At 55.5% G+C, this 22,585-nt stretch overlaps 3 protein-coding genes across 22 annotated transcripts in view; 1 reads left to right on the top strand and 2 right to left on the bottom strand.

Moving 5' to 3' along the window:
* Positions 1–1,581: 1,581 nt before the first annotated feature.
* On the bottom strand, positions 1,582–7,088 carry FEN1 (flap structure-specific endonuclease 1). Of its 3 annotated transcripts, none has more exons than XM_072789417.1 (2): positions 6,487–7,088; positions 1,582–3,501 (listed from the first exon to the last, which is right to left on the bottom strand). In XM_072789417.1, exon 2 carries the CDS (start codon positions 3,478–3,480, stop codon positions 2,338–2,340), a length of 1,143 nt encoding a protein of 380 aa, XP_072645518.1. In that variant the 5' UTR covers positions 3,481–3,501; positions 6,487–7,088; the 3' UTR covers positions 1,582–2,337. The 3 variants fall into 3 exon arrangements, with proteins under 3 accessions (XP_072645518.1, XP_072645519.1, XP_072645517.1); XM_072789418.1 differs by having other exon boundaries at positions 6,907–7,088; XM_072789416.1 differs by lacking the exon at positions 6,487–7,088 and adding an exon at positions 6,220–6,469.
* Positions 6,536–9,888, top strand: TMEM258 (transmembrane protein 258). 2 transcript variants are annotated; one of them, XM_072789423.1, is made up of 5 exons: positions 6,574–6,692; positions 7,420–7,507; positions 8,386–8,495; positions 9,042–9,178; positions 9,780–9,888. In XM_072789423.1, exons 1-4 carry the CDS (start codon positions 6,670–6,672, stop codon positions 9,166–9,168), a joined length of 348 nt encoding a protein of 115 aa, XP_072645524.1. In that variant the 5' UTR covers positions 6,574–6,669; the 3' UTR covers positions 9,169–9,178; positions 9,780–9,888. The 2 variants fall into 2 exon arrangements, with proteins under 2 accessions (XP_072645525.1, XP_072645524.1); XM_072789424.1 differs by lacking the exon at positions 7,420–7,507 and having other exon boundaries at positions 6,536–6,692.
* A 506-nt stretch (positions 9,889–10,394) lies between these two features.
* Positions 10,395–22,585, bottom strand: part of MYRF (myelin regulatory factor) — a 32,980-nt gene continuing 20,789 nt past the window's right edge. For 2 of the 17 annotated variants that reach the window (XM_072789377.1, XM_072789393.1), the window contains 19 exons: positions 22,291–22,367; positions 22,078–22,188; positions 21,589–21,679; positions 20,996–21,196; positions 20,621–20,732; positions 20,071–20,180; positions 19,312–19,472; positions 19,167–19,239; positions 18,802–18,890; positions 18,411–18,479; positions 17,898–17,978; positions 17,649–17,737; positions 17,355–17,546; positions 16,856–17,107; positions 15,341–15,443; positions 15,049–15,123; positions 14,579–14,684; positions 13,020–13,094; positions 10,395–12,885 (listed from right to left, as the gene is read on the bottom strand). In XM_072789377.1, the coding sequence (XP_072645478.1) occupies positions 12,640–12,885; positions 13,020–13,094; positions 14,579–14,684; positions 15,049–15,123; positions 15,341–15,443; positions 16,856–17,107; positions 17,355–17,546; positions 17,649–17,737; positions 17,898–17,978; positions 18,411–18,479; positions 18,802–18,890; positions 19,167–19,239; positions 19,312–19,472; positions 20,071–20,180; positions 20,621–20,732; positions 20,996–21,196; positions 21,589–21,679; positions 22,078–22,188; positions 22,291–22,367 (2,313 nt within the window). In that variant the 3' untranslated portion in view covers positions 10,395–12,639. The other 15 variants (XM_072789379.1, XM_072789378.1, XM_072789382.1 and 12 more) reach the window with 15 other exon arrangements.

The raw sequence follows: 22,585 nt of genomic DNA, 5'->3' as shown, positions 1-22,585 counted from the left end.
TCACTTGTTTTTTTTTTTGTTTTTTTTTTTTTAAGGCTATTCACTTGTAATCCATGATGTTCTTGTGCACATGTCAACGCCCACCCCCACCCCCCGCACTCTAAGTTACTACCTACCTCTATGGCTGGAACTTTCTGATCAGGAGTTCCCAGACTCTCCCCTTTGCACAAGGCCTTTGGGCAGAGGAATAACAGGACTGTCCAAAAGAACACCAAGGCACAGGGAGACTATGGCAAGGAAAAGGAAAGCCAGCCCCTTCTTGTGACCCCTAGAAAGCCAGATGGTATCTCCCACTACCATGAGGCAATACCCTCACCCTTTTGACCTTGTTTCTAGCCTCAGTACAAGTATTCCCCTAAAAGTCTCCTTTTTGCTTGAACCTTTGCAGGTTCAACGCTTCAGAGACGGACTGCAAAGCAATGCCTTTTAAACCTTGATCCAACTAGAACAGCTCCCTTTGAGCAGGAACATTAAAATGAGCTAGGAAAAAATTTGCGGAAGTGGTTTTCCCCTGCAGTGTGCAGTGGTTAATAAACTTCTAGGAAAGACCAGACAACTTAGCATGAAAAGACCAGAGGAAAACCACTCTACACATCCGACTCCCACAGGGTATAAGCCCTTAACTAGAGCCACAACACTGAGGCCATCACTCCCTAAGACCTCTTTCCACTTCTGGGCCCTGCTGTCATCGTTACCACAGGCTTAGAAATACTACTTGGCGCTCTCAAAAGTTATGTGGCTCGGTCCAGTTGGAGAAATCCGTTTCATTGAACTGCTGGGTATAGCAGTGAACAGAACCAAGATCCCTGCCCTCAGAATAGAACTTTGTCTACACCAGTGGTTGTCCCCTAATTATAAGAGCGATGCTGGGGAGACTGTCCCACTCTTGCTTCAACCAGAGCAGCTCTTATATCCTGAGATTCCACGTAAGATTTCACTTAAAATACAGATTGCTCCCTTAGAAATTTTAAAACCCACCAGCTTCAGTCTTTTACCCACTTAATCTGTTAGAACACTGGCAGCTTAAACTTCGAGATGGCTTCAGGGTCTCTGTTAACCTCAAACGGCAGTGACAGGAATGCTAAGAAATCAGACTCCCCACGAGTTTCACCAGGATAAAAGAACTTTTAAAACATTCCATCTCTATGGGAAACAGCAACCTGGATTTGATGTCACAAAAGGAACACAAAAGTGAGTCATCAGTGCAATTTTTTTCACGATTTATAAATTCGTGAGGTAAATGCTTGAATGAAGTAGATCAAAATTGTGAAGCTTTCCTCAAAGTAGCTTCTTTATCTCACCCAGTGGGTTGGAAACTAGAAACCCATTCAATTTATTAAAAATTCTTTTCTAGTAAGTTAAACCAGGCAGGCATCCTCCTCCAAATGGCCTAAAGCACGGCCACAGCGGCTTTGGCCAGTCTATGGAGTGTGGCTCCATCTTGTGGCCACTCTCAAACCTCTTGTAACTACGATCCCAGGGTGTTCTCTTCAGCGTGGAAAGAACATTACATATGGCCTGAATGAAGCCTGGAGGCACTTGGGATGTTTTCAGATGTTCTCAGAGAATACGACATGCTGGTTACTTTTACAGTTTTATTGACTCTTTTCTCATACCTTTAAAACAAAACAGCACATGAAAACAGCATCTTAATCTCAAAGTCTCAACTCAGCTGACTGCCTCAGAGAGGACACTAGAATTTCGCCGTCTTTTATGTTTAAGTAACCACCGTGAAGACTCAAGTTACAGAGCAGGTTCAAGTTTCTGCCCACCACAGGACACACAGCCAGTAATTAGACCCTTGTTGCCAACTCCAGGGACGCCAGCTCGTTCTACCTGTCTTAGCTCTCAGCAGCTCTCCTCATCTGGTCAAGACTGGGTCTCTGATGGCTGTCCTATGGGGTGGATCAAGGCTGAGCCAGAAAGAAGTGCATTCTGGTTCCAACACCCCCTCCCATCTGCCAGTCGGCCAGCCAAGAAATCATTTTCTGTCCAGTCTGCGGTCTCTACCATTTATCTCCCACTCCCTCTTCAAAACTTGTTGCTATCACTTTTATTTAACAATAGATTCAGTGTCCGTTAAATTGCCTGAGAGGTGTTTTGAGCCTGACATGCTTTCCTGAGCTAAAAAGGAAGAAAACAAAGTTGCTCTGTAGCGTTCCTGTTGTAAAATCAAGTACAAAAGGGAAAAGCACTACTTTTCAGCACTACTGAAAAGGGCAGAGTTAGAGAAGCAATGCAATCCCTCCTTGCCCCCAGAGGTTTCTCTAGTGCTAGCTCTTGAGGGTACCATAAGGCAGATACTCTGGGGTCAAGGAAGTATGAGGGGAAACTCCTTTATTTTCCCCTTTTGAACTTCCCTGCTACCCCAGTCTTTGCCTTCTTCTTAGCAGATCCCTTGGGCTCTGGCTCCTTGCGCTTAGCTGAAGAGAGAGAGCCAGTCACCTTGAAGAAATCATCCAGGCGGCCCTGGGTGCTGCCTTGGCGGCTCTTGCTCAGCCGCCTGACCCCACTGCGGATTCGCTCCTCCGAGAACTGCTTTTCCCCACACATGAACTTGACAAGCTCCTCTTCATTGGGCTCACTCCACTTCAGCTCCACAGACTCTGGGTCAAGCACCTCGGGCTCCAGGAAGAGCTGCTGGGCCTCCTTGTGGAGCCAATTTTCTGGCACAGGGTACTTGTTGGGGTCAAGTCGACGCACAATCTCCTCAATGCTCTTGTGCTTCTGGATGAGGTCCACAGCCCGCTTGGGCCCAATGCCCCGAATGCTCTCACAGTAGTCACTGCCCAGCAGGATGCACAGATCTACAAATTGCTCCTGGTTCAGGCCCAGCTCCTGCAGAATCCGGTTCAGGTGGAATTCCTGGATGGGCAGCTTCTTGGCCTCACTGGCAGTCAGGTGCCGCATCAGCACAGGGCTGCCGAAGGTCAGGCAATCCATGTCCTCAGTGGCCGCAGCATAGACTTTGCCAGCCTTCACTAGGGCAGCACAGCTAGCCTCAGCCTCACTGGGCGCATCAAGGTAGGGGATGCCCATGAGGCTCAGTAGGTGCTTGCACTCATCGTTGTGTTGCTTGGTGACTTTCACCAACCTCTTAGTAAACTTTTCCACCTCCTCCTCGGCCCCAGCAGCCTGAGCCTGCTGCAGCTGCTTCTCTGCCTCAGCCCGCCGCTCACTGCGTTTGGCCAGCTCACCTGACTTGAGCTGTGGTGGCTTGCCATCAAAGACATACACGGGCTTAATGCCATTCTCCATCATGCGGATGGTGCGGTAGAACATGCCCATCAGGTGACTGGTAGTCTCACCCTCCTCATTCTGCAGCACATCCCCACCCTGGCGAACAGCAATCAGGAACTGATAAATGCTCATAGAGGCATCAATAGCCACCTTGCGGCCAAAGTAGCTCTTGATGTCATTCTCCCGGATGGCACTGGGGGCCACATCAGCAATCAGTTTCGCCAGGCCTTGAATTCCCATAGCAATACAGAGGAGGGGCAGCTAAAAAAGAAAGGAGTAAAGTAAGAAGGGGAAGCACTTAAAGGTTGCAAAGGATCAAGGGTTATAACTGGTGCCATCTCAGCAACTTCATGCCTTCAACTGAACAAACTTGAGTATGACAAAAAGGATGCCAATTTGGGACCGAAGAAGATGAAAAGATGAATGAGACAAGGTCACCTTCGCAAAAATACTTATAGTCTAGCAAGGAAGCCCTTGCTAGGGTAACTCAATTAATACTAAGGCTTCCTGAGTATGGGCGGGGGGGGAGTGGGGGGAACTGGGTTTTAAGAGGAATAAGATACTACTGATGTCAAGAGACTTATGGTTTCGTGGCTAAGGCAGCAACAGGGCTAATGTGCAGTAAGGGCTACCACTGGCTTGGGCATCAAGGACACTGCAGGTCCAGAGGAGGGTGCCCAGCCCGGCCTGAGGCGCCCAGGGATCATAATGACAGAACCAAGCCCTGAAGAACAAGCAAACAAATACTGGCTGAACAAAGATGACAACTCAAGCACAAAAGCAACCATGATACAAGGCTGAATGTGCACAATAGCAAAATAAATATGAGTATCTACTTGCCAATTTGCTGACAACTCATACATTCCTCCTCTGTACCTTTCTGCCAGTCATTGAACATCCCCAACTAATGCCTCTGGCTCCCTGCCACTTCGCAGCTGTGAGTTTTATGTCCCGACTAGGCTAGGCTAAGGCATGTAGTTATTTACTCAAAACACTAATCCAGTTGTTGCTGTGACGGTATTTTGGGACATCTATCATCAGTTGACTTTAAGCAAAAGAGATCATCCTTCATTATACGGCTGGGCCTCATTCACTCAGCTGTAAGGCCTTGGGAGCAAAAGCTGAGATTTCCCAAAGAAATTTGGCCTGAAGGCTGCAGCATCAACTCTTGCATGAGTTTCTAGCCTGAGGTCCCGCCTGATCATTTTCAACCTTGCCAACCTCTACAATTACCTGAGCCACTTCCTTAAGATAAATCTCCTTATATATGTCCACATTCTATATCTTACTGTTCCTCTGGAGAACCCCGACTCATAGAGTAGCCTTGAAGGAGGACTGGCAAAGAACATCATATCTGGACAGGAGTTATGTGGCTTTCTCACAAGCTCCCTTCAGTGTCCCCTCAACACGGTGATTGGTTTCTACTTCTATGATGTTGCTAGGAGTTTTAAGGCTTTCCCTTTGTATTTTCTCTCTACCACTAAGTCTGAAATGTGAACTCATGGCTCCCACTAGACCCTAGGTCCCAATCTAGGAACCCGGCAAGCTGTAGTGGGTGAGTCCCGTACTGCACTTCTGTGGACAAATTACTTCCTAGGGTAGTGTTTCCCGAAATTCGGTCACACCCAAATCACCCTCACAATGTCTTGCCATTTCCATGTAAAACCCGTACTTTCATTCGCCTAATATTGTTTTTTTAAATGGACACCATGGTTTTAAAAACGAAGGTAAGGGACACCTGGGTGGCTCAGCAGTTGAGCACCTGCCTTTGGCTCAGGGTGTGATCCTGCGGTCGGTCTCAGGATCGAGTCCCACATCAAGCTCCCTGCCTGGAGCCTGCTTCTCCCTCTGCCTACATCTCTGCCTCTCTCTTCTGTGTCTCTCATGAATAAATAAATAAAATCTTAAAAAAACAAAACAAGGGATCCCTGGGTGGCGCAGCGGTTTGGCGCCTGCCTTTGGCCCAGGGCGCGATCCTGGAGACCCAGGATCGAATCCCACATCGGGCTCCCAGTGCATGGAGCCTGCTTCTCCCTCTGCTTCTCCCTCTGCCTATGTCTCTGCCTCTCTCTCTCTCTCTGTGACTATCATAAATAAATAAAAAAAAAATTAAAAAAAAATATATTAAAAAAAAAACAAAACAAAACAAAAAAAACGAAGGTAAGTTGAAAAAGAGAACTCAAGCAGTATGTCTGTGCTGTATCAGTTACATTTTAATGCGTTAAACGTATAACTATTAAAAAGGATTTTTTGCAAAATAAATAAATAAATAATAACAATAAAAAGGATTTTTTGGGTGCCACTTAAAAAGTCATCGCGTGCCCATTGGTGTTATGTGTCCGATACTCCCAAGAAATATTACACTAGATCTTTTCGTTGCTCCCACTTTTCAAAGGGCTCTTTCTAAAGCATCAGGGACCCTGTACATACCCCCTTCTACCTAAGTCCAAACACCTCAACCCGGCATCAGGATCTTCCGCGCTCTGCTTCCCAACCTGCCTTCACAGTCTGGGGGCCAACACAAAGGATGGGATAAGACCTGCCCTTCCTCCCGCCATCCTCTAACTCCTGCCACACCCTGGGGGCTCGGATCCGTACATCCGATCCTCTGGGTCCAGCTTCAGGCTGGCCGTCCTGCTAGAAGGCGTCCCGAGGGGTCAGGACCTGCCGGCCGGCTGGCCTCCCCCAGCCCCCAACACTGGGAGGCGGGAAAGGGGTCCAGACCAGCGAAGTCTCCAAAACGTTCCTCGTGCAGAATCTCGGTCAAAATACACAACGGCCCCCTAAAGTGGAGGCTACTTCCCTCCTTCCGCAAGTGAAGCAAGAGGCTCAGAGGTTAAGCGACCGACCCAAGTCGCGCAGCGGGAGGGCGGCGAACCCGCGCCCCGGCCTCCGCCCCGCGCGCGGCAGACGGTCCCCCACAGCACCCAGCGCGAGGCGGACCCGCCGCCCTCGGGGGCGCTACCCGTGGGGCCTCACCTGGCCTTTGCGGCGCGAGGCCTCCGCAGCTAGTGCTCAGTCCGGCGCTGCCCAGGACAGTGCTCAGGCCCTCCCCGGCTTCCACTCTGCGGCAGACCCGGTCCCGCTCCGCCGCCTTCCAAAGCCCGCGCTCCCGTCACGTGACCCGCCGCCGCGCATAGCCTCCTGGGAAGTGTAGTGCACCGTGCCCCGACCCCTCGGCCAGTTCCCCTCGTGGCAAACAGTCCCGCCAGGGGCGAATGAACCCTCTCAGGGGATCTACCCTACCCTTCTCCATCGCTTGCCCCGGCTCTACGTCAGGCGCCCACAGGCACTAGCCCCTGTGCCCTACACCCGAACGCACAGGACTACAGATCCCACAATGCCACGCGCGTGGGTGCACTTCCTCTTCCGGCTGGACAGAGCGCCCGCTCCTGCTGCCGACGTGTGATTCCGGTGGCGGAGCGGCGGATGAGCCTACACCTGGCGAGATGGTGAGAGAGTCCCTGAGGCCCCCTCGGGGCCCGCCCCACATTCCATTTCTCTCGCAAAGGCCGCAGACGGCCGGGATGCAGATGGCGGGAGGCTCCTGTATCTTCCGGCTCGGGCCGAGGGGCGGGAAGGGAAGCCCCTGGCGGTGGACTCGTTAGGCCGAGGTTTCGCGCTCGCGACTCTTAGGGGTGAGCCGCGTGAGGTGCATTTTAATACCGTGAGCTTTTATGTGTCGGCTGTGATTGAGCTCTTGTGTCTGTTTGGAAGGTTCTCCCCCTTGCCGAACTCGTGCTCATCCTACAAGGCCCAGGGCAGGTGTCGCCTTCTTGGTGAAGCCCGTCCAGCTCTCCCAGGCGCTTGGCCGCTCTGCCCTGGGCGCTCCCGCGACCTCTGTACAGGCTTGTTGCCGCAGGTCATGGACTCCTTTGTTATCTGCCACGCCTCCGAGTGACCAGCCTCTGACGTGCCTCCAGCTCTGGGACGCTGTCTTATTCATCTTTGTATCCCCCAGTGCCCAACACAGGGCCCGCAATTGGAGGCCCAGTAAATGGCAGCGATTGTCTTTGTCGTGTTCGGGGAGGCACAAATGTTTACTGAATTGAATTCCAGTGTCTCTTAGGACAATGGGGTCAATTCATTTCTCTAGAGTTGTTATGTTCTGGACTTTAGGAGCGTTGGCTGGTGAGTGACAATGGAAGTTAACATTTGTACGGAACTTTACGTTTACAGCCCTCCTTCACAGGCATTATCTCATAATCTTCCCTGTAAGCCCGAAGAGGAAGCAGACACCGTTCGAGCAACTACTCCATGCCAGGAAGTGAGCTACATGCTTTGACACTTTGACGTTGGTCATCCTTCTTAAATCATACATCAGCCCTATGAGTGGTGTTATTATTATTATTATTATTTTATTTTTTTTTTTTATGATAGTCACAGAGAGAGAGAGAGAGAGAGAGGCAGAGACACAGGCAGAGGGAGAAGCAGGCTCCATGCACCGGGAGCCCGACGTGGGATTCGATCCCGGGTCCCCAGGATGGCGCCCTGGGCCAAAGGCAGGCGCCAAACCGCTGCGCCACCCAGGGATCCCTGAGTGGTGTTATTAATGACTACTGAGATGCATGTTACTCGGTAGAGCCAGATTATTAACTGAAGTCTCTTGGCCGATAGATCCTGAGACTCCATAACAGCACGGGGTGAAGCACGCAGATGTAGCAGTTGAGATTGGGTCCTGGCCCAGGCTCGGAATTACAGCAGGATTCTGAGCTTGGTGTCCACAGACGAGGGTCCGTACAGCTCCTAAAATTAGAGACAGACTTCTTGCTTGTGGTTTACCCTGGGCAGAGTCCATACCTTTTCTCGCATGTTTTTTAATAGTCTTCAGCGGTCTCAAAAAATGTTAGGAACCACACTGGTTGATAGCTAATCGATCACCTTCTGTGTCAGCATCAGACCCTCAGCTGCCCTTCTTGTCTCATATTGAAAAAGCAAAGTATCACCTTAGTTTTAAGATGTCATTGTTGTCATTTCCGAATGGGATCGCTCGATGTTGGTTCCGAGGGACTTCCATATTTCCCAGGCTGAAACAGACCCATAACAGTCCTAGCAGGAGGAGGCTCCTTGATGACCTCACATTCCCCATTCCCGGGTTGAAGTCTTGGGATTCTTTGATAGCTCTGATCTCATACCCTCCCTTAGGAGCTCGAGGCCATGAGCAGATACACCAGCCCAGTGAACCCTGCCGTCTTCCCCCATCTGACCGTGGTGCTATTGGCAATTGGCATGTTCTTTACCGCCTGGTTCTTCGTGTATCCTTTTACTGAGCAGCCCGTGGGCCTGAATTAGCAAAGTGGGAAACCACCCTGCCAGTTTTGCGCTGGTGTGGGGGTAAAGGGAAGGGAAGGAGTTGAAGGAAAGCTGCTGAGGTTCAAGGTCAGGTGGTGGCCTGATTTCCCAAACTCAGGCGAACTCAATTTGCTCTTCAGATTCCCAGGATGGTGACAGAAGGCTTGGCTGGACTGGAGGTGGGGGATAGGGGATCTGAAATCGGGAAAGTGGTAAGAGAAGGGTGTGCTCAGGCAGTGGGAAATCCGAGGGCTAGTGTCAGTCCACACTGGCTATGTGACCTGGGGCAAGTGACCTAACCCCTCCGGACCTGATTTTTTTCATGGTGGTTGAGAGCTGGTATGAAGCAACAGAATACAAGTTGTCTCTCAGGTCCCTCTTCCTGGCTGCACTGAGCCAGGCAAGCCTTCTAGAAAGCCCTCAGCCCATACCTTTTTCCTAGAGCTGCACTGGGCAGCTTCCTGTCCTAGGCAGTCCATCCCTTTGCTTCTCCTTAATCACCCTGCCAGTTATGAGGTCACCTCCACCAAGTACACTCGGGATATCTACAAAGAGCTCCTCATCTCCTTGGTGGCCTCACTCTTCATGGGCTTTGGAGTCCTCTTCCTGCTGCTCTGGGTTGGCATCTACGTATGAGCTCCCAAGGGTAAGAGCTGTGACAGGGTGGGCACTAGAGAACTTTCCCATATCCGTGTTGGCGGGGTCCTCAGGCCTGTGTGACACTTTGGTGACAGACCCAGCAGAGTGGATAGGGACACCAGATGTGTGTGCCTCTTGGCTTGTCCCTAATGGGGATCTGTGACCTCGTCTTATTCTAAGTTCTGCATGTTGCCCAGGGCCTTGAGTTGGCTTTGGGATACACTTCACAGGGCCACGGGCACAGGCTTCCCATGTGAGCCATTTGCATTCTTACACATCATACACCATTGACCAGCAAGGCTACTTGGGAATGGGTTAGAAGGGAGTCAGAATCTGGGACTTACAGCTTGCTGCAAGGAGTACTATTGTGGTTAGTTTGAATGTTTTCAGGCATTAATAGAAATCTTGACTAAGTGATTAAAAAAAAAAAAAAGCCCAACCCCTTGGTGCAGATAATCCACTAAACAGGTCACTGAGTATCGGCTTTGGTGGCTCAGCTTCAGAGTACATGCCCATCAGCCCTAGCGCCGGGAGCACAGGGTTTGGTGAGAAAAGGAGGTGGAAAGAAGGGTCATTGGTCTCATTTTTATACCCCTCTCCTCTTTCAGGTTCCAACAAGGTGGCTTCACTGAACTCCTGCTTTTGTAAATTAATTTTTTTACTATTGCTGGAAGTGTCCCACCTGCTGCTCCCAATAAAAGCAGATGTGTGACCGTCCTGGCCTGTCTTATGCCCATTCCGCAGGAGTGGGGTGGCCTTTCAGGATGGTTCCTGCTGCTGGACCTGTGCGGAGTGAGGCGGGTATGGGAGGGGTTCCTGTCTTTGGAATCGAAAACTCTGTGGATAGGAAGGGGGTCAGGCCTATCCTCTTCTGTTGTTTTTAGAGCAGACCTCTTTGGGAATCCGCATCAATTGCGTCTGCCTTGGGCCAATCCCGTTCTCTAAATGTAGCCACCCTTCTGTGTGCTGGGGACTTTCACAAGGCTCAGCTTGTCCCCAAAGGAGATTTACCCTCGGGTGGCTACTCTGACCCCAGTGGGGCAACGGTAGGTCCATGGGTTAATGGCTAAGGGAGGGGGCTGCTGAGTCCTGTTCCCAAGCTGAGCGTGAAGCCAAGAAGGGTAATGGAATACAAGGCATCCATCTGGCCAGTTGGCCTGAGCCCTACAGGCAACTCCCATCTCCTACCCACAATACTCTCAAGAAGAGATGAGGAGGCAAGGTCAGATACAAAGCCATATTTTTACATTTATTTATATACGTATATTTACTTCAGAAGAAAAGAACAGGGACAGGAAAAAGCAAGCCCAGGGCTGCTTCCCTCTGCCCACTCCAGAGTCAGAGCTGGTACACGATAAATAGGAGTCAGCACTCAGAGACAGGAACTGGGAGTTAACTGGGGGGAAGGGGTGCTCTATGCACATGCAGGCTTTTATCAGGGGAGGGTATAATACGGGCAGAGGGACTTGTGCCTGAAAGGCCCTATGTACAGCTTGAAGCTTTGGGGAGATGAGCCCAGTGGCTACAGGAGTAAATGCCAGAGGGGAGAGAGGGAGGAAGGAATGGCTGCTAGACCCCACATAGGGAATGGAGCCAAGACACCCACTTACCAGTGCCAGCGGGGCAGCTGTCAGCCCCCAGCAGGTGACCCCGCTCCTCTTCCCTGTAGCCCTTTTACTTTGGTCCAAGGTTGACCCCCTGCTCAAGCAGCTTGGAGCCCAGCCTGGCCCCAACCCTTGCACTGAGGATCCCTCCTCAGGCATAGAAACAGCCAGCTGCTCACCAGATTGGGGCTATGCCGTTTCCAGAAGGGCTCCAGGGGGCAGTGGAGGGTCACTTTCCAGTTAAGGATGGAGGGGCCACAGTCCAAGGACAGGCACCCTCACTGAGGAAGCCCCAAAATCCTATTACGAAAGGTGGGGCTCAGCAGTTTTAAGGCGTTTTGGAAGGGTTCCCCCACCCCTGTGAGGGGGGAGAGAGAACAGAGTAGTCATAAGTAAGGCCTGGCCCCCTGCACGGTGTCGGGAGCCACATAATTCCTATGTCAGGATGAGGGAGTGGAGCCACACTGGGAAGAGAACTGGGAGGCAGGGTAGCCCTAACCCCCAGTTCCTCTGAGGATAAGTGCTTTTGAGACCCATGGCAGAAGGGGGCGCACACCTCACAGGTTTCTTCAAATCTCAGTTCCCCACAGAAAGGCCTCCCATTCAAAGCTGAAAACGAGATGTTGGGGAAGGGGAAGGCCTGGTTCCCAAAGGCAGAATACCACGGGGCAGGGATGGCAATTCCTATTCCCCTTTCTGAACCCATGTAGATGCGGCTAAAAGATTTCTGTACTCCTTCCGTGAGCCTGGATATGCGGCCTCCGAACGCTCCAGGCTAACGTTGGCACTCGAGTTAAGACTTCAGTGACACAAGCCCACTGCTCCACCTCTGGGACGGGAGAGGGGGACCGAGCCTGCTGCCAAGCATGGCTTGTGGAGCCGAGCACAGGAGCCCTTGACTGGGGGAGACACGGTTACCAGCAGACAAGAAGAGGGAGAAGCCAGAGTCTTAGTGGCCGGGAGGGGGAGGGATGTCTCCAGCCTCCCTGGGATGGATCAGAGCCAGGGCCCTGTCTTTGTGTCTCCCCAGGGCTCTGCACTTCTCTGGGCTTTCCATCTCCATCTTTCCACTCCTGCTCTGGCTTAAGTGCATTTCAGTAACTACTCCATTAATTACAGCAAAAGCTATTTTTTCCACGCACCAGCCAAGGCCAGCCTGCTGCCTTGCAGGGATTCCCGCTCCTCTGCTCAGAGAAAATGATAGGTCACTGATACCACCTGCAAGCTCTGGCAGCTCCCAGGAGCCTGGGCCAGGGGGCCACAACACCCATCTGGGGGCTCACCAGGAACTTCCCTTCCAGGACACTCCAGGTTCAAGGCTTACCTGGTGCGCTAGCGCCCCCACCGGTTCAGCCAGGCACTAAGTACATAAGGCACATGATCAGTCTTTCCAGCCCTCCCAGGGAGAAGAAACTTCCTGGGTCACACTTAAAGCTTAAAAGTTCCAAGTCCAGCGTAACAGTCAAACCCTAAGAAGTCGACCACCTCGCCACCCCCCAGGGAGCAGCCTCGAAGGTGAGGGCTGCATACTCTGCAGTGACTCATGGATGCAGCCAAGTCTTGTAGGGATCCAGCCAAGTCCCCAGCTGTTACCAAAGGCAACAGGCCCCCATTTCAAAAGCGGGATGGCTCGCAGTCTGAAAAGGGGAGAGTGGGAGGACAGGCTCTGGATGGTCACAGGCTCCAGCCACGGACCTGAAGCCAGCCTTCCAACCACAATATGCAGATTGATACATATCAGTCCTGTCCTGGCCCCAGGTCTCTCTGGCTTCCTCTGTGGTATGTGAGGGGCAGCCAGCAGGAACAGCAACTCCAGTGTGAGGACTTCCAGTTTGACCAGTCGTGGGGGAGGGCCAAGCCCAGTTCAGTCTCCCAGGGAGTGCCAGTGAACAGCAGAGAGCTGGCGGGTGGCAGGCTCCAGTATAACACCACTGCATCCAGTGTGGAAGGGGCGCCCAGGGCTCCAGGCCCCAGAATGCTGCCACCTTGGAGAAGGCAGCTCAGTCACACAGCCGGTAGAAATGGAAGTAGTAGTCTGTGGCTGGCCGGATAGGGGCCTCTGCACTGCAGTTGGCCTGATCCTGGTGGGGGAGGGCAGCGGGAGGTGGCTCTGGGGGTACAGGACAAGAACACCCCCCACACACACAGCACCTCACACTGTGCCCCAAGTCTTGCCGTGTGCTCTCTGAACCCCCATATCCTTTCCCCAAGCCCCACGCTTGAGATGCAGGTGCCTGGACTCACCAGCAGTGCCACCCGGAAGTGGTAGGTGAATTCTCGGAAAGACAGGATAGTTATTGGCCACTGATGGGAAGTGCCCTGGAGAGAGAAGGGAAGAGAAGGGTGAAGACAGCCCCTACCCCTATCCCAACCAACATCCTTCACCACAGTCACTGCAGCCCTGGGCTCTAAGGCAAGTTTTAGGAAGGGTCAAGTCAGAGCTGAGAAGAGAGAAGGGAGGGAGCACATTCTGCTTGGGGAGGCAATGGCAGCCCCACTTTTCGCAGACTCTGTGCCAGTACCATAGCGGCCCTCCCCTGGTCCCTGCCTTGTCCCTTGCCGCCTTCCCTCCCCTTATGCTCCAGGCACATCAAGAGTATTTCTTTAATCCCATCCCCACTACAACCCAATAAAGTGATGCTGCTTGTAGATGAGGAAGCTTAAAGTCACACAGCACCAGCATCTGGCAGAGCAGGGATGGACACAGGTCTGTCCTGCTCTGTCCCTTACAGAGGAGCCTAAGGCCCTGCTTCAGACAGCTTGCCTGTGTCCTAGCTGAGGCCCTGGCTTGGCCTCCCCAGACATGGATTCATGGATTCGGGCCTGAACTCCACATCCTGTGAGCGGCTGCCTAGGCTCTCCCTCTACTTCTGGGCGCTCTCTTCTCTGCCTGAGCTTCTTTTGAGCTTCTCACCCACTTTGCTCTACTCAAATTACTTTCTGCACCTCTTTTCTCCCCAGCCAGAGAATACATTCTCCAGGGCAAGGCCAGGATCCGCCCCCCACTGTCTCCACAAGGCTAGGCCCGGCACAGGGCCAGGGACATGGCCCCAAATACATTTTTGTTGAATAAACATGAGTTGGTGAGAAAAGATTCCCTTCACTTGTGCTGAGAGTCACAATTTGGGGTCACGCGGGGGTCACATGGCCAGTGAGGAGCTGGAAAGGAAAGGGTCTTGGTCGTTTCGTTCTCAGAATAAGAGGCAGGCCTCCACAGGGCAGCCTGAGGGATCTTCCAAAATGGTAGACTGAACCAGGCCGCTGCCCAGTCTGAGCTTCAGGACCAGCCTCCTTCCTGTTTCCAGACTCCTAGCCTTTTGCCACAGCCCTGCCAGAAGGCCACACATTCCCTGGCCTCCAGACCTCCGCACATGCTATTCTCCTGAGACACAGTCTTCTTTTCTTCTTCCAGCTGACCCCAAATCATGCTTCAGGTTTTGTCTTAAACATGACTTTGGGGGTGGCCGTTCTGACCCTGAGGACAGACAAGGCTAGCTGTCCCTGCCAAGGACCCCTAGAATTCCCTCCCCACCCCCACACTGCATCCATCCCAGATTAGTCCTGGCAGAACTGTTTTCTTCCCAGGGGCTGTGTCAGGGCAGGGACGGGACAGGGCAAGGACAGGGCCAGGAGATGCTCCACAGTGAGCAGTGCATGTGTGCCCCCACCCCGAGGCTTAAAGTGCCCCTTGTGCGGGCTCTGACTCCCGGCTCCTTCCCTTCCCCTGTCTGGGGGCTCAGCTGGACCAGGGGAGATGAAGCTCTGGGGCCTGGCTGGCCTGCAGCTTCCCGGTTGCTTCCTACCTGGGTGTCTTGGTAGGTGTGCAGGCTCTGGGGGAAGCCCCCCTCCTCACACGGCTCCTCCTTTGACGTCAGGCTGCACAGCACCACAGACACGGGAAACGAAGAGCTGGGGGAAGGCCCAGTTAGCGGGGAAATGGGGTTCTGAGTTCCTCAACCCCACCTCACTCCCAGCCAGCCCTCCATGCCACCTCCCCTGCCCCGCTGACACAAGCCACGAATCCTCACACAGCCTGAAAATAATGCCTACTAGTCAGGCCTTAGACAGCCCTTCCCTGTCCACCGTTTCCACATGGTCTTCACACCCCTGTGAGGCAACAACAGTTTACAGATGAGGAGCTGAAGCCCAGAGACCGCCAGGGTCACACAGCCAGTCAAGCACAGAGCAGGCGGTAAGTTAGCATCCCTCCTCGGATCCCTTCCCCAAGTGGCTGTGACCCCTGTGTCTCCTCGCTCCCCATGCTGGCACTCACTTCATCTGCAGAGTCAGGCTCAGGTGCAGTGGGGTGCTGCTGCTGACAGGGATGTGGTAGGTGAAGTTTCCAGGCCTGAAAGGGCAAACCTGGCTCCTTATTCCAAGGCTACCCTGCCTAGGCCCCCTGCCTGGACTCCCCAGCCCCTGATCTGTACCAGAGCCCATGGAAAGGGGCTGCCCCTCCCCCACCTTGTGGGGAAAGGGGGACGACATCTGGTCATCTGTACTGCCTGGGCTCATATCACTTGAGGGGATCTATCCTTGGGGCAAAGGGAGGGAGCCAAGCCTACCTGCAGGCATCTCCTGGAGCGCAGTACTGGGAAGTGATGGGCATCGAAGTCTCCAGCACCTGGATGGAGGTCAGGGAGGGCACTGGGTCTGCAAGGAGAGAGACTGTTGGGGCGGGGCGGAGGGTGACAAGGCAGGATACAAATGAGAAACTACCGTGCCTTTCCTTGCCAGGCTTGCATTCAGTCAGTCACTCACACCTTAGTATAGATAAGTTCCAGGTTATTCTTTTCCAGACCCCCCACAATGCCCAAGGTCACAGCACCATCTTCCCCAGCAGCACTACAAAGAGCCACTTCCCATGAGCCTGAGATCTGCCTCCTTGATAGAACCTGAACATGAGGAGCAGGGATGGGTCCTCCATATCCTTTGCCAGGGGCGTATAGGAGCCCGCTCGCAGAACCATGCTTCTGACTACACACATTTCTACATTCAGTTCAGTGGCATCAAGCTGGTTGCTTGAAGTCAGCCATAGTAGGAATATTCGCCACCAATCAGGGCTTTTTTTCCGAAGAGCCAACTGTTAAACACCTACCAGCACACTACTTGTGAAGGCTGTGGCCTATGTGGATGAACCCCCCACCAACTGGCTGGCTGGGGGTAGGACTGAAGTGCGACATGATGGGTGGGGGAGACAGGCTTTCTTGGTCATCTGGCTGCTGCCTGACCATCCCACTAGGAAGGGGAAGCTGGGGTCACCAAACATCTGCTAGACCTGGTATGTTTTCAGCTCTATGAGGACTAACCCAGGTACCCAAGGACCCCTGCAGGACCCAGCATGCCTGCAGGTTCATGAACAGATACCAGAAGGTACCCATCTCATTTCCCTTCCAGGCAAACTCCTGTGGTCCTTCAGGGACTCAGCTCCAATGTCACCTCCTCCAGGGAGACCTTCCCTGATCACCTCCCCACCTCAGCCTGGGTGAAGTGCCCCCCCCCCCCCCAGCCCTACATGTCCCCTCAGAGCCCCGTCACTCTACTACATGACTGTTTTCATGTCTCTGAGCATGAAATCCGGGGTCAGGGCATACCTGTCTTCATCACCCCAGTACCCTGTAGGGAGTCAGCCACGGAGCAGAGAAGGCTGGCTGGTGAGCAGCTAACCTGTGGGGTTTCCCCATCACTCTGAACTTTAATCTTAGCAAGTCACAGTTTCTAAGCCTTTTTTTTTTTTTCTTTAAGCCACAAAACCCATCAGATGAAAGCTGATAAGGAGGCCCAATACCCAGAGCAGAGCCGCCTGGCTGAAGCCTGGAAGGCCCCTGGCTTTTTCTGTGGCCTTGGCATCAGGCAGACTTGGTCAGTCTGTGGTTCTGCTGACAGGCCACATGATCTGTCTCCGCTTCCCCATCTGAACCACGGGGATGTGGGGAGGATTGAACGAGGTGATCTACATAAGGTTCCTGGCCCGACTGGTGGTACTCGGTAACACCCAGCAAATGTCTGTGGACTGGCAGTCCTGCACCAGGCCTTCGGGTGGCTGGGCTGAGGAGATGGGGGATGGGGAGGGCAAGTACCTGGCTGGCCCCGGGCCTGAGTTGGCTGAGCAGGGCTCGGGCCAGGCTGGGAGGCCCCTCGGCGGGTCCGACCATGGAGACTAAGGCTGGGGCTGTTCTTGGCTTTGCCCTGCCCTCCAGAGAAGGGGACTGCAGGGCTGGCCAGAGGCTCTGAGCTCTTTGGATGTTTGGAGTGGCCAATGCCATTGGCTGATAGGCTCCAGGATTTGGCTTTGATGTTTGTGACCGGCAGCAGGGCCATCTGGCTGGGGCCTATGGACAGAATGAGGGATAGGCTGAGAAGAGGGAACCGGCTGCCTCTGGTCCAGCTTTCTCTAGGACTTCACAGACTCTGGGTGACCTGCATCTGTCTCTTCGTCCCTTCTGGGAGACCCACCAATCTCTCTCCAGAGCCTCATTCTGGGCTCTGGATACACTCCCTCTAATGAGTCTTTAGGGCCTTTCTCTGGACTCACATAAAACCCCCTCAACCCAAACCCTGGACCCGAGGTAGCCATACCTGAGCGGTTGCCGGAGGGACTGGGACTGGGGTTGAGGCCACGGCCAGGGTTAAAGCTGGGGCCAAGACTAGGGGCAGTGGTCAGGCTGGGGGTAGACAACGAGCAGCAGACAACCGGGCAGGGGTGGCTGGAGCACAGGTCCAAGGTGGGGACGACCGGACCTGGTGCTGAGCGGGTCAGGCCAGTGGTAACTGAGGAAGCCAGAGGCTATGTGAGCTGGGCAGCTGGGCCCCCACCTAGAACATGGCCACCTCTCCCCCGTCCCCACCCTCCAAACCCAGTGCTACACGCACCCAGCAGCAAAGAGGGCTGTGTGCCTGGCAGCCCGGTGGTCACAGGGGACTGTCGGAGCTGAGTGGTCCCAAAGCTCTGGCTTAACCTGCTGGGGAAGGGTGGGCTGAGCTCAGAGCGACTGCAAGAGCCTCAACAGGGAGGCCTGGGAGTCCCGGAGGAACAGGAGGGACAGGAAGAGGTGGACAAGGATGGTGGAAAAGAGTCAGGAGCCAGAGGTAGGAGGGAGGGGACTTGTTCCAGACACATACCATGGGCACAGGGCCTCACTCCCCCCAGCGAGCTGGGGCCGGAGCAGGGCCAGAAGGCAGGAAGTGGACACGGCAAAAGAGCTAAGGGGCAGCAGAGAAGAGGAGGAGGGGAGACAAGTGCAGGGGAGGAGAGAAAAGACACAGTCAGAGGTAGCCCCAGAGCTGAGGTGACAGTGGGCAAACAGCCCAGGGTCCCACCCTGGTCCTCCTTACCTTCCAACCCCCATCCCAGTCTGTGCCCCTCAGATGCCCCAGACTGTCCGAGGCCCAGCTACCTCAAGGAGCACAGAGTAGACCACAGAGAAACACTGGTTTGGGCAGGGACGGGGAACTGGTCGCCTCTCCTCCAGGGAGACCTCCCCACCCACCCCTGCAGGCCCCAGCAGGCTGAGAGCCTGAGGTGCGGTCCCCATGGGAGGAAACAGCTTCCATAGCAACTCTGCCCCTGGGTGGCCCACCAAAGCCCCACCTGTCCTGGCAGCTTGGCCAGCAGCCAGGCCTCCAGGGACATACCCATCAGTTTCTACCAGGTCCTCCTCGGTGCGCAGGCTCAGCACATACAGTGTCGACATGGACACCACGCTGGGAGCCACAAGAAAGGGCCACTGTTAGAGCTGCAGCCACTGTCCCAGTCCGCTCTCTAGGGCAGGGTCTGCAGGCCTTGGCTCCAGGGGATGGGCTTGCGAATGAATGATGCCTGTAAAGGCGTCTTCCCAGCCCCAGGGGCAGGCCCTAGAGAGGGGGGTGGCCGCTACCTCCCCCAAGACCTCAGCCAGGGCTTGATCTCCCAGCCACGGCTTCCTCTTCCTCCAGGCAGGCAAGGGCAACGGCAAGGGCCGCTCAACTCCCCCCAACCCCCCTCCCCCGCAGGCCACCCCTGGAGCCCGGGGAGAGGACAAGTCACCTGAAGGCCATGACCACTACCAGGGCAATAATGGTTCCCTGTAGGAAGCGCTGGTTGATGCAGGCCTGGTCTGGGACCACAGAGGATGACTGAGGATCGAGGGGGAAGAAGCAGAAAAGGTTCAGGCTTAGGGAGCCTGTGGTGTCACTTGGCGGGCTTGGGCTCTGCTGGATGTGGGGGTGCTACAGTCTACTCATTCCTATGGGTGTTGGGATGGGGGTGGGGGGGGGTGCAGCACAGAGGGAGAGGAAGGGGAACTGGGGCCAGAGAGCTAGAGAGCTGAGAAGACAGAGGAGCTCTTGCAGTCCGAGAGGCTGCAGAGGGAGGGCCCGGTCCAAACTGCCTCCCGTCCATGCTGCCCTCACCTTGCTGGCCACCTTGGGGGGCCTCTTCTTGTGGGGCACACTGCCCGCCCGGCTGAACTGGCTCCCTGCATGGCTGCAGCAAGAAGTCCAGGGTCAGAGGAGCCTCTAGGAAGGGGGTCTTGCCCTGCCTGGCCCGCGCCCCCACCTGAAGGCGCCCGAGCTGCCGGTGGACTTGAGGCTGTCCAGCCGCCGCAGTTTGGCCAGCCTGTGGCTCCAGCGCTCCAGCTCATCGATGCGCGTCTCCAGGTTGTCCGTCAGCTTGCACAGCTCCTTCACGGCACCCACGTTCTCCATAAAGATGCGCTCCTGCCACAGGCAAGGGGCGCCATCAGCCCCCAGGAGCCTGGGCGATGGGGGGCAGGATGGCAGCCCCATAACCCGCGGCCATGTGGAGGCCCTCAAAGCCTCCCTGCCCTGGCCAGCCTGGGCTCCCCCACTCCTTGTGCCTGCCTCCAAAATGCACCCCCACCTCCACTGGGCCGGCCCTTTCCACCCGTCAGAACACCACGGGCTCTCAGAGGCTCCCAGCCTCTCATCTGACGAAAGTGGTGCCTCAGGCTTTGGCTCCCAACTATTCAGCCAGAACAGCACTTGGTCCCCACAATGAGGGGTGTTTCGGCTGACAGCCACCTGAGGCAGTGGTCATCTTCAGCCTCCTTTTGAAGGGGAAGAAAACGAGACCCCATGAGCTTGCTCTCCCTGCTGAGCACACACCCAGAGTGTTGCCAAGGCCCCTGCCAGCCCTTCCCTGGAGGGTGGGGCTGGGGCTCTGGGCACAGTATGAGAGGAGGCTGGGCGGCCTCGCCCCTGCACCTCGGGGTGCCTGGTCTCTGAGTGGGAGATGAATGCCCTCCCGCTGGCCCCCGCCCTCCCGTCGGCTCCCTCAGCCCTCCCCACCACAGACCTTGTTCACCACCAAGAAATTCTCTACGGTTTGTCCATTGGCAAAGACCATGTCTCCAGTGTCCTTCACGGCTTCAGGCAGGATCTCCTTCACTTCCTGCGCGATGACACCTGCGGAGTTGTGGGGGAGCCACTGGAGGAGGGCGAAATTCTGGGAGCTAGAGATTTGAGATGCAAGGAGCCCCGGAGCAGGGGGTTCCCATGGACAAGTGTTCAGAAGGTTGCAGTCCGGGCTCAGGTTGTGGGGTTCCCCAGCCTGACGTAAGGCTGGATTCCTGGGAGTAAGGATCCAGGGGAAGTGGGCAGAGATAAAGGCAGGATTCACCTAAGACCGCGATGCCAGGACTTCCAGTGTCAAGAGGTGAGCTACTGGGCACCTGAGGAGGCCCCGTTTTCCAAGGGCCGAGGGGCAGGACTTGTAGAGGGTAGGATGTTCCAGTAGTTGAGGAGAGGGGCTCCTGGGAGTGGGGTTTCCAGGGGGCACGGTTACTGAGCCCCGAGGTGGCTGGGTTCCCAGACCCCAGCCCCAGTCCGCGCAGGCCAGTCGCTACCTGTCTCTGGCGCCGTGGCCTCGATGCCTGCGGTGGCTGCAAACTCCGGCTTGTATCTGTAGTGCACCAGCCGCATGCGCGAGATCCTCTTCAGCTGCTCCGTGGTGTCCACCTGAACGGGACCCAGGGCCCAGGTTGAACCCCTCCCCTCCCGGCCCATCCGAAGTGGGCCCTGGAGCTCAAGACTGCGGCAACAACACAGGCCCTGCCGAGTGGCGCGGAGTCCTTCCAACACCAGGGTCCCGGGACGGAGGGGTGGAGGATTCGAGAGCTGCCTGCCTCCCCGAGGTCCTCCCGCAGCCCCGTACCTCCCGAGGGTGACTCGGCCCGCCCGCCCGCCCCACGGCCCGTCCTTCGCCCTCAGCCCGCCCCCACCTCCTGCACGTGCTCCTTGGCCCGCAGATCCGAGGGGTGCATGAGCGAGCCCATGACCTTGACGTTGCCGTGCACCACCAGCGCCTCATCGGGCCGGTCCGTGTTGATGCCCACGCGGCCATGGTGGAAGACGGTGTCAGGCACCTGCGCCCGCTGCCACAGCACGTCGCTGTCACTCTCAAACTGGCCTGGGTTGGAGGCCTAGCACGAGTGGGGGGGTGGGGAGCTGGGTCAGTCCCGGGGGAGGTGGGACGTGCAGTGCCCTGGGAACAGGGGAAACCCTGCAGCCACCCCTCCGGCTCCAGCCAGAAAGTCTCATCCCACCACGCCCAACTTAACCTGTCCCTCCCATTGTGGCGCCTTTCAAGTCACTCGTGGGATCGCAGAAGCTATCCAGGTCTTATCCACCTCCACTCTTGTGAAGGAGACACCGTGGCTCTGAGGGGGGAAACTTGCCCGAAGCCACACAGCTAGTGCCTACCAGGGTCAGCACTCGAGCTCCTGACTCCCCAGTACCCCAGTATTTTTCCTGCGTGCTGTTTCTCCCCGCACTGGGGACGACTCTTGATCCCCTGGGAGGAGGGAGCCCTCACCCTCACGATGATGCGCTCTGAGATCTGGGCAGCCAGCGTGTAGTTCTGGTTCTGTGCGTGGGCCTGGAGGGCCACCACCAGCATGAAGTACCTGGGGTGCACAGGGGTTTAGAGGCCCCCCGGGGTCTTGCCCCACTGGCCCCTGCCCGCCAGTCCCCCTTCCCATGTCGGATGTACAGTGCCCTGGCTCCAGCTCCAGCATCCCAGGGGCCGAAGGGCATGAACACCTCAGCCTACAGAGGAGGAACCCGAGTCTCCACTAGGGGGCACAGACTCCCCAGGGCCTGGAGCTAAGGAACCACTGAGCTGTTCCTCCAGAGCCAGGCTTCTGCTTCCTCATCCTTAAATCCGTTAGCCTTAGGTCAGAGTCTCAGGTCTCTTGCATAAAATGGGTCCGTCTGTGGGACACTGCCCCGCGGGGTGGTGCCTTCCTGCCCCTCCTCCTCAGAAATAAGAGGGCCCGCCAGGGCAGGGCTCCAGCCTGCTCACCTCTGGTCAGGGTTGGGTTTGCCCTTCTTGCGCATGTTGTTGGCAGTGGTCTCGCTGAAGTGCAGGCGCCCCACGGTCACCTTCGTGACCTGCTCAGGGGGCAGATTGACCCTGCGGAAGAGCGGCAGGGGACTCAGGAGGCAGGGAGGGGACAGATACTGTGGGTGCTCCCCAGCCCTTCCAGGCACCACCCCTAGAGGGTCAGATACTCACGTGACAGGATTAAAGGGCCGCTTGCTCCGGTCAGACTGCGACTGTTCAATGTTGATGGACTGGTTCAGGGCCTCCAGCTGGGGGAGAAGCAGAGGCCGATATACATCAGGGCCGGGGTCCCTCCCTGGTTCTGTCTCCCTTTAGCCGCTCAGTCCAGGCCTGGCCCAGCCAGAGCTCCCCAGGAGGCGGAGGCATGGCCCTCCCCTCCATGAGGGCACCGTCACATCACTCTCCCCTCCGTGCGCACGCACTCATGCATTCCACAGACATACGGCCCCCATGTCCACACCCCACA

This window comes from Canis lupus, chromosome 21 (genome assembly GCF_048164855.1).
Source record: "Canis lupus baileyi chromosome 21, mCanLup2.hap1, whole genome shotgun sequence".
Classification (NCBI taxonomy): domain Eukaryota; kingdom Metazoa; phylum Chordata; class Mammalia; order Carnivora; family Canidae; genus Canis; species Canis lupus.
The sequence above is the reverse complement of the archived record's forward strand: the minus strand, read 5'-3'. Positions and strand labels throughout refer to the sequence as shown.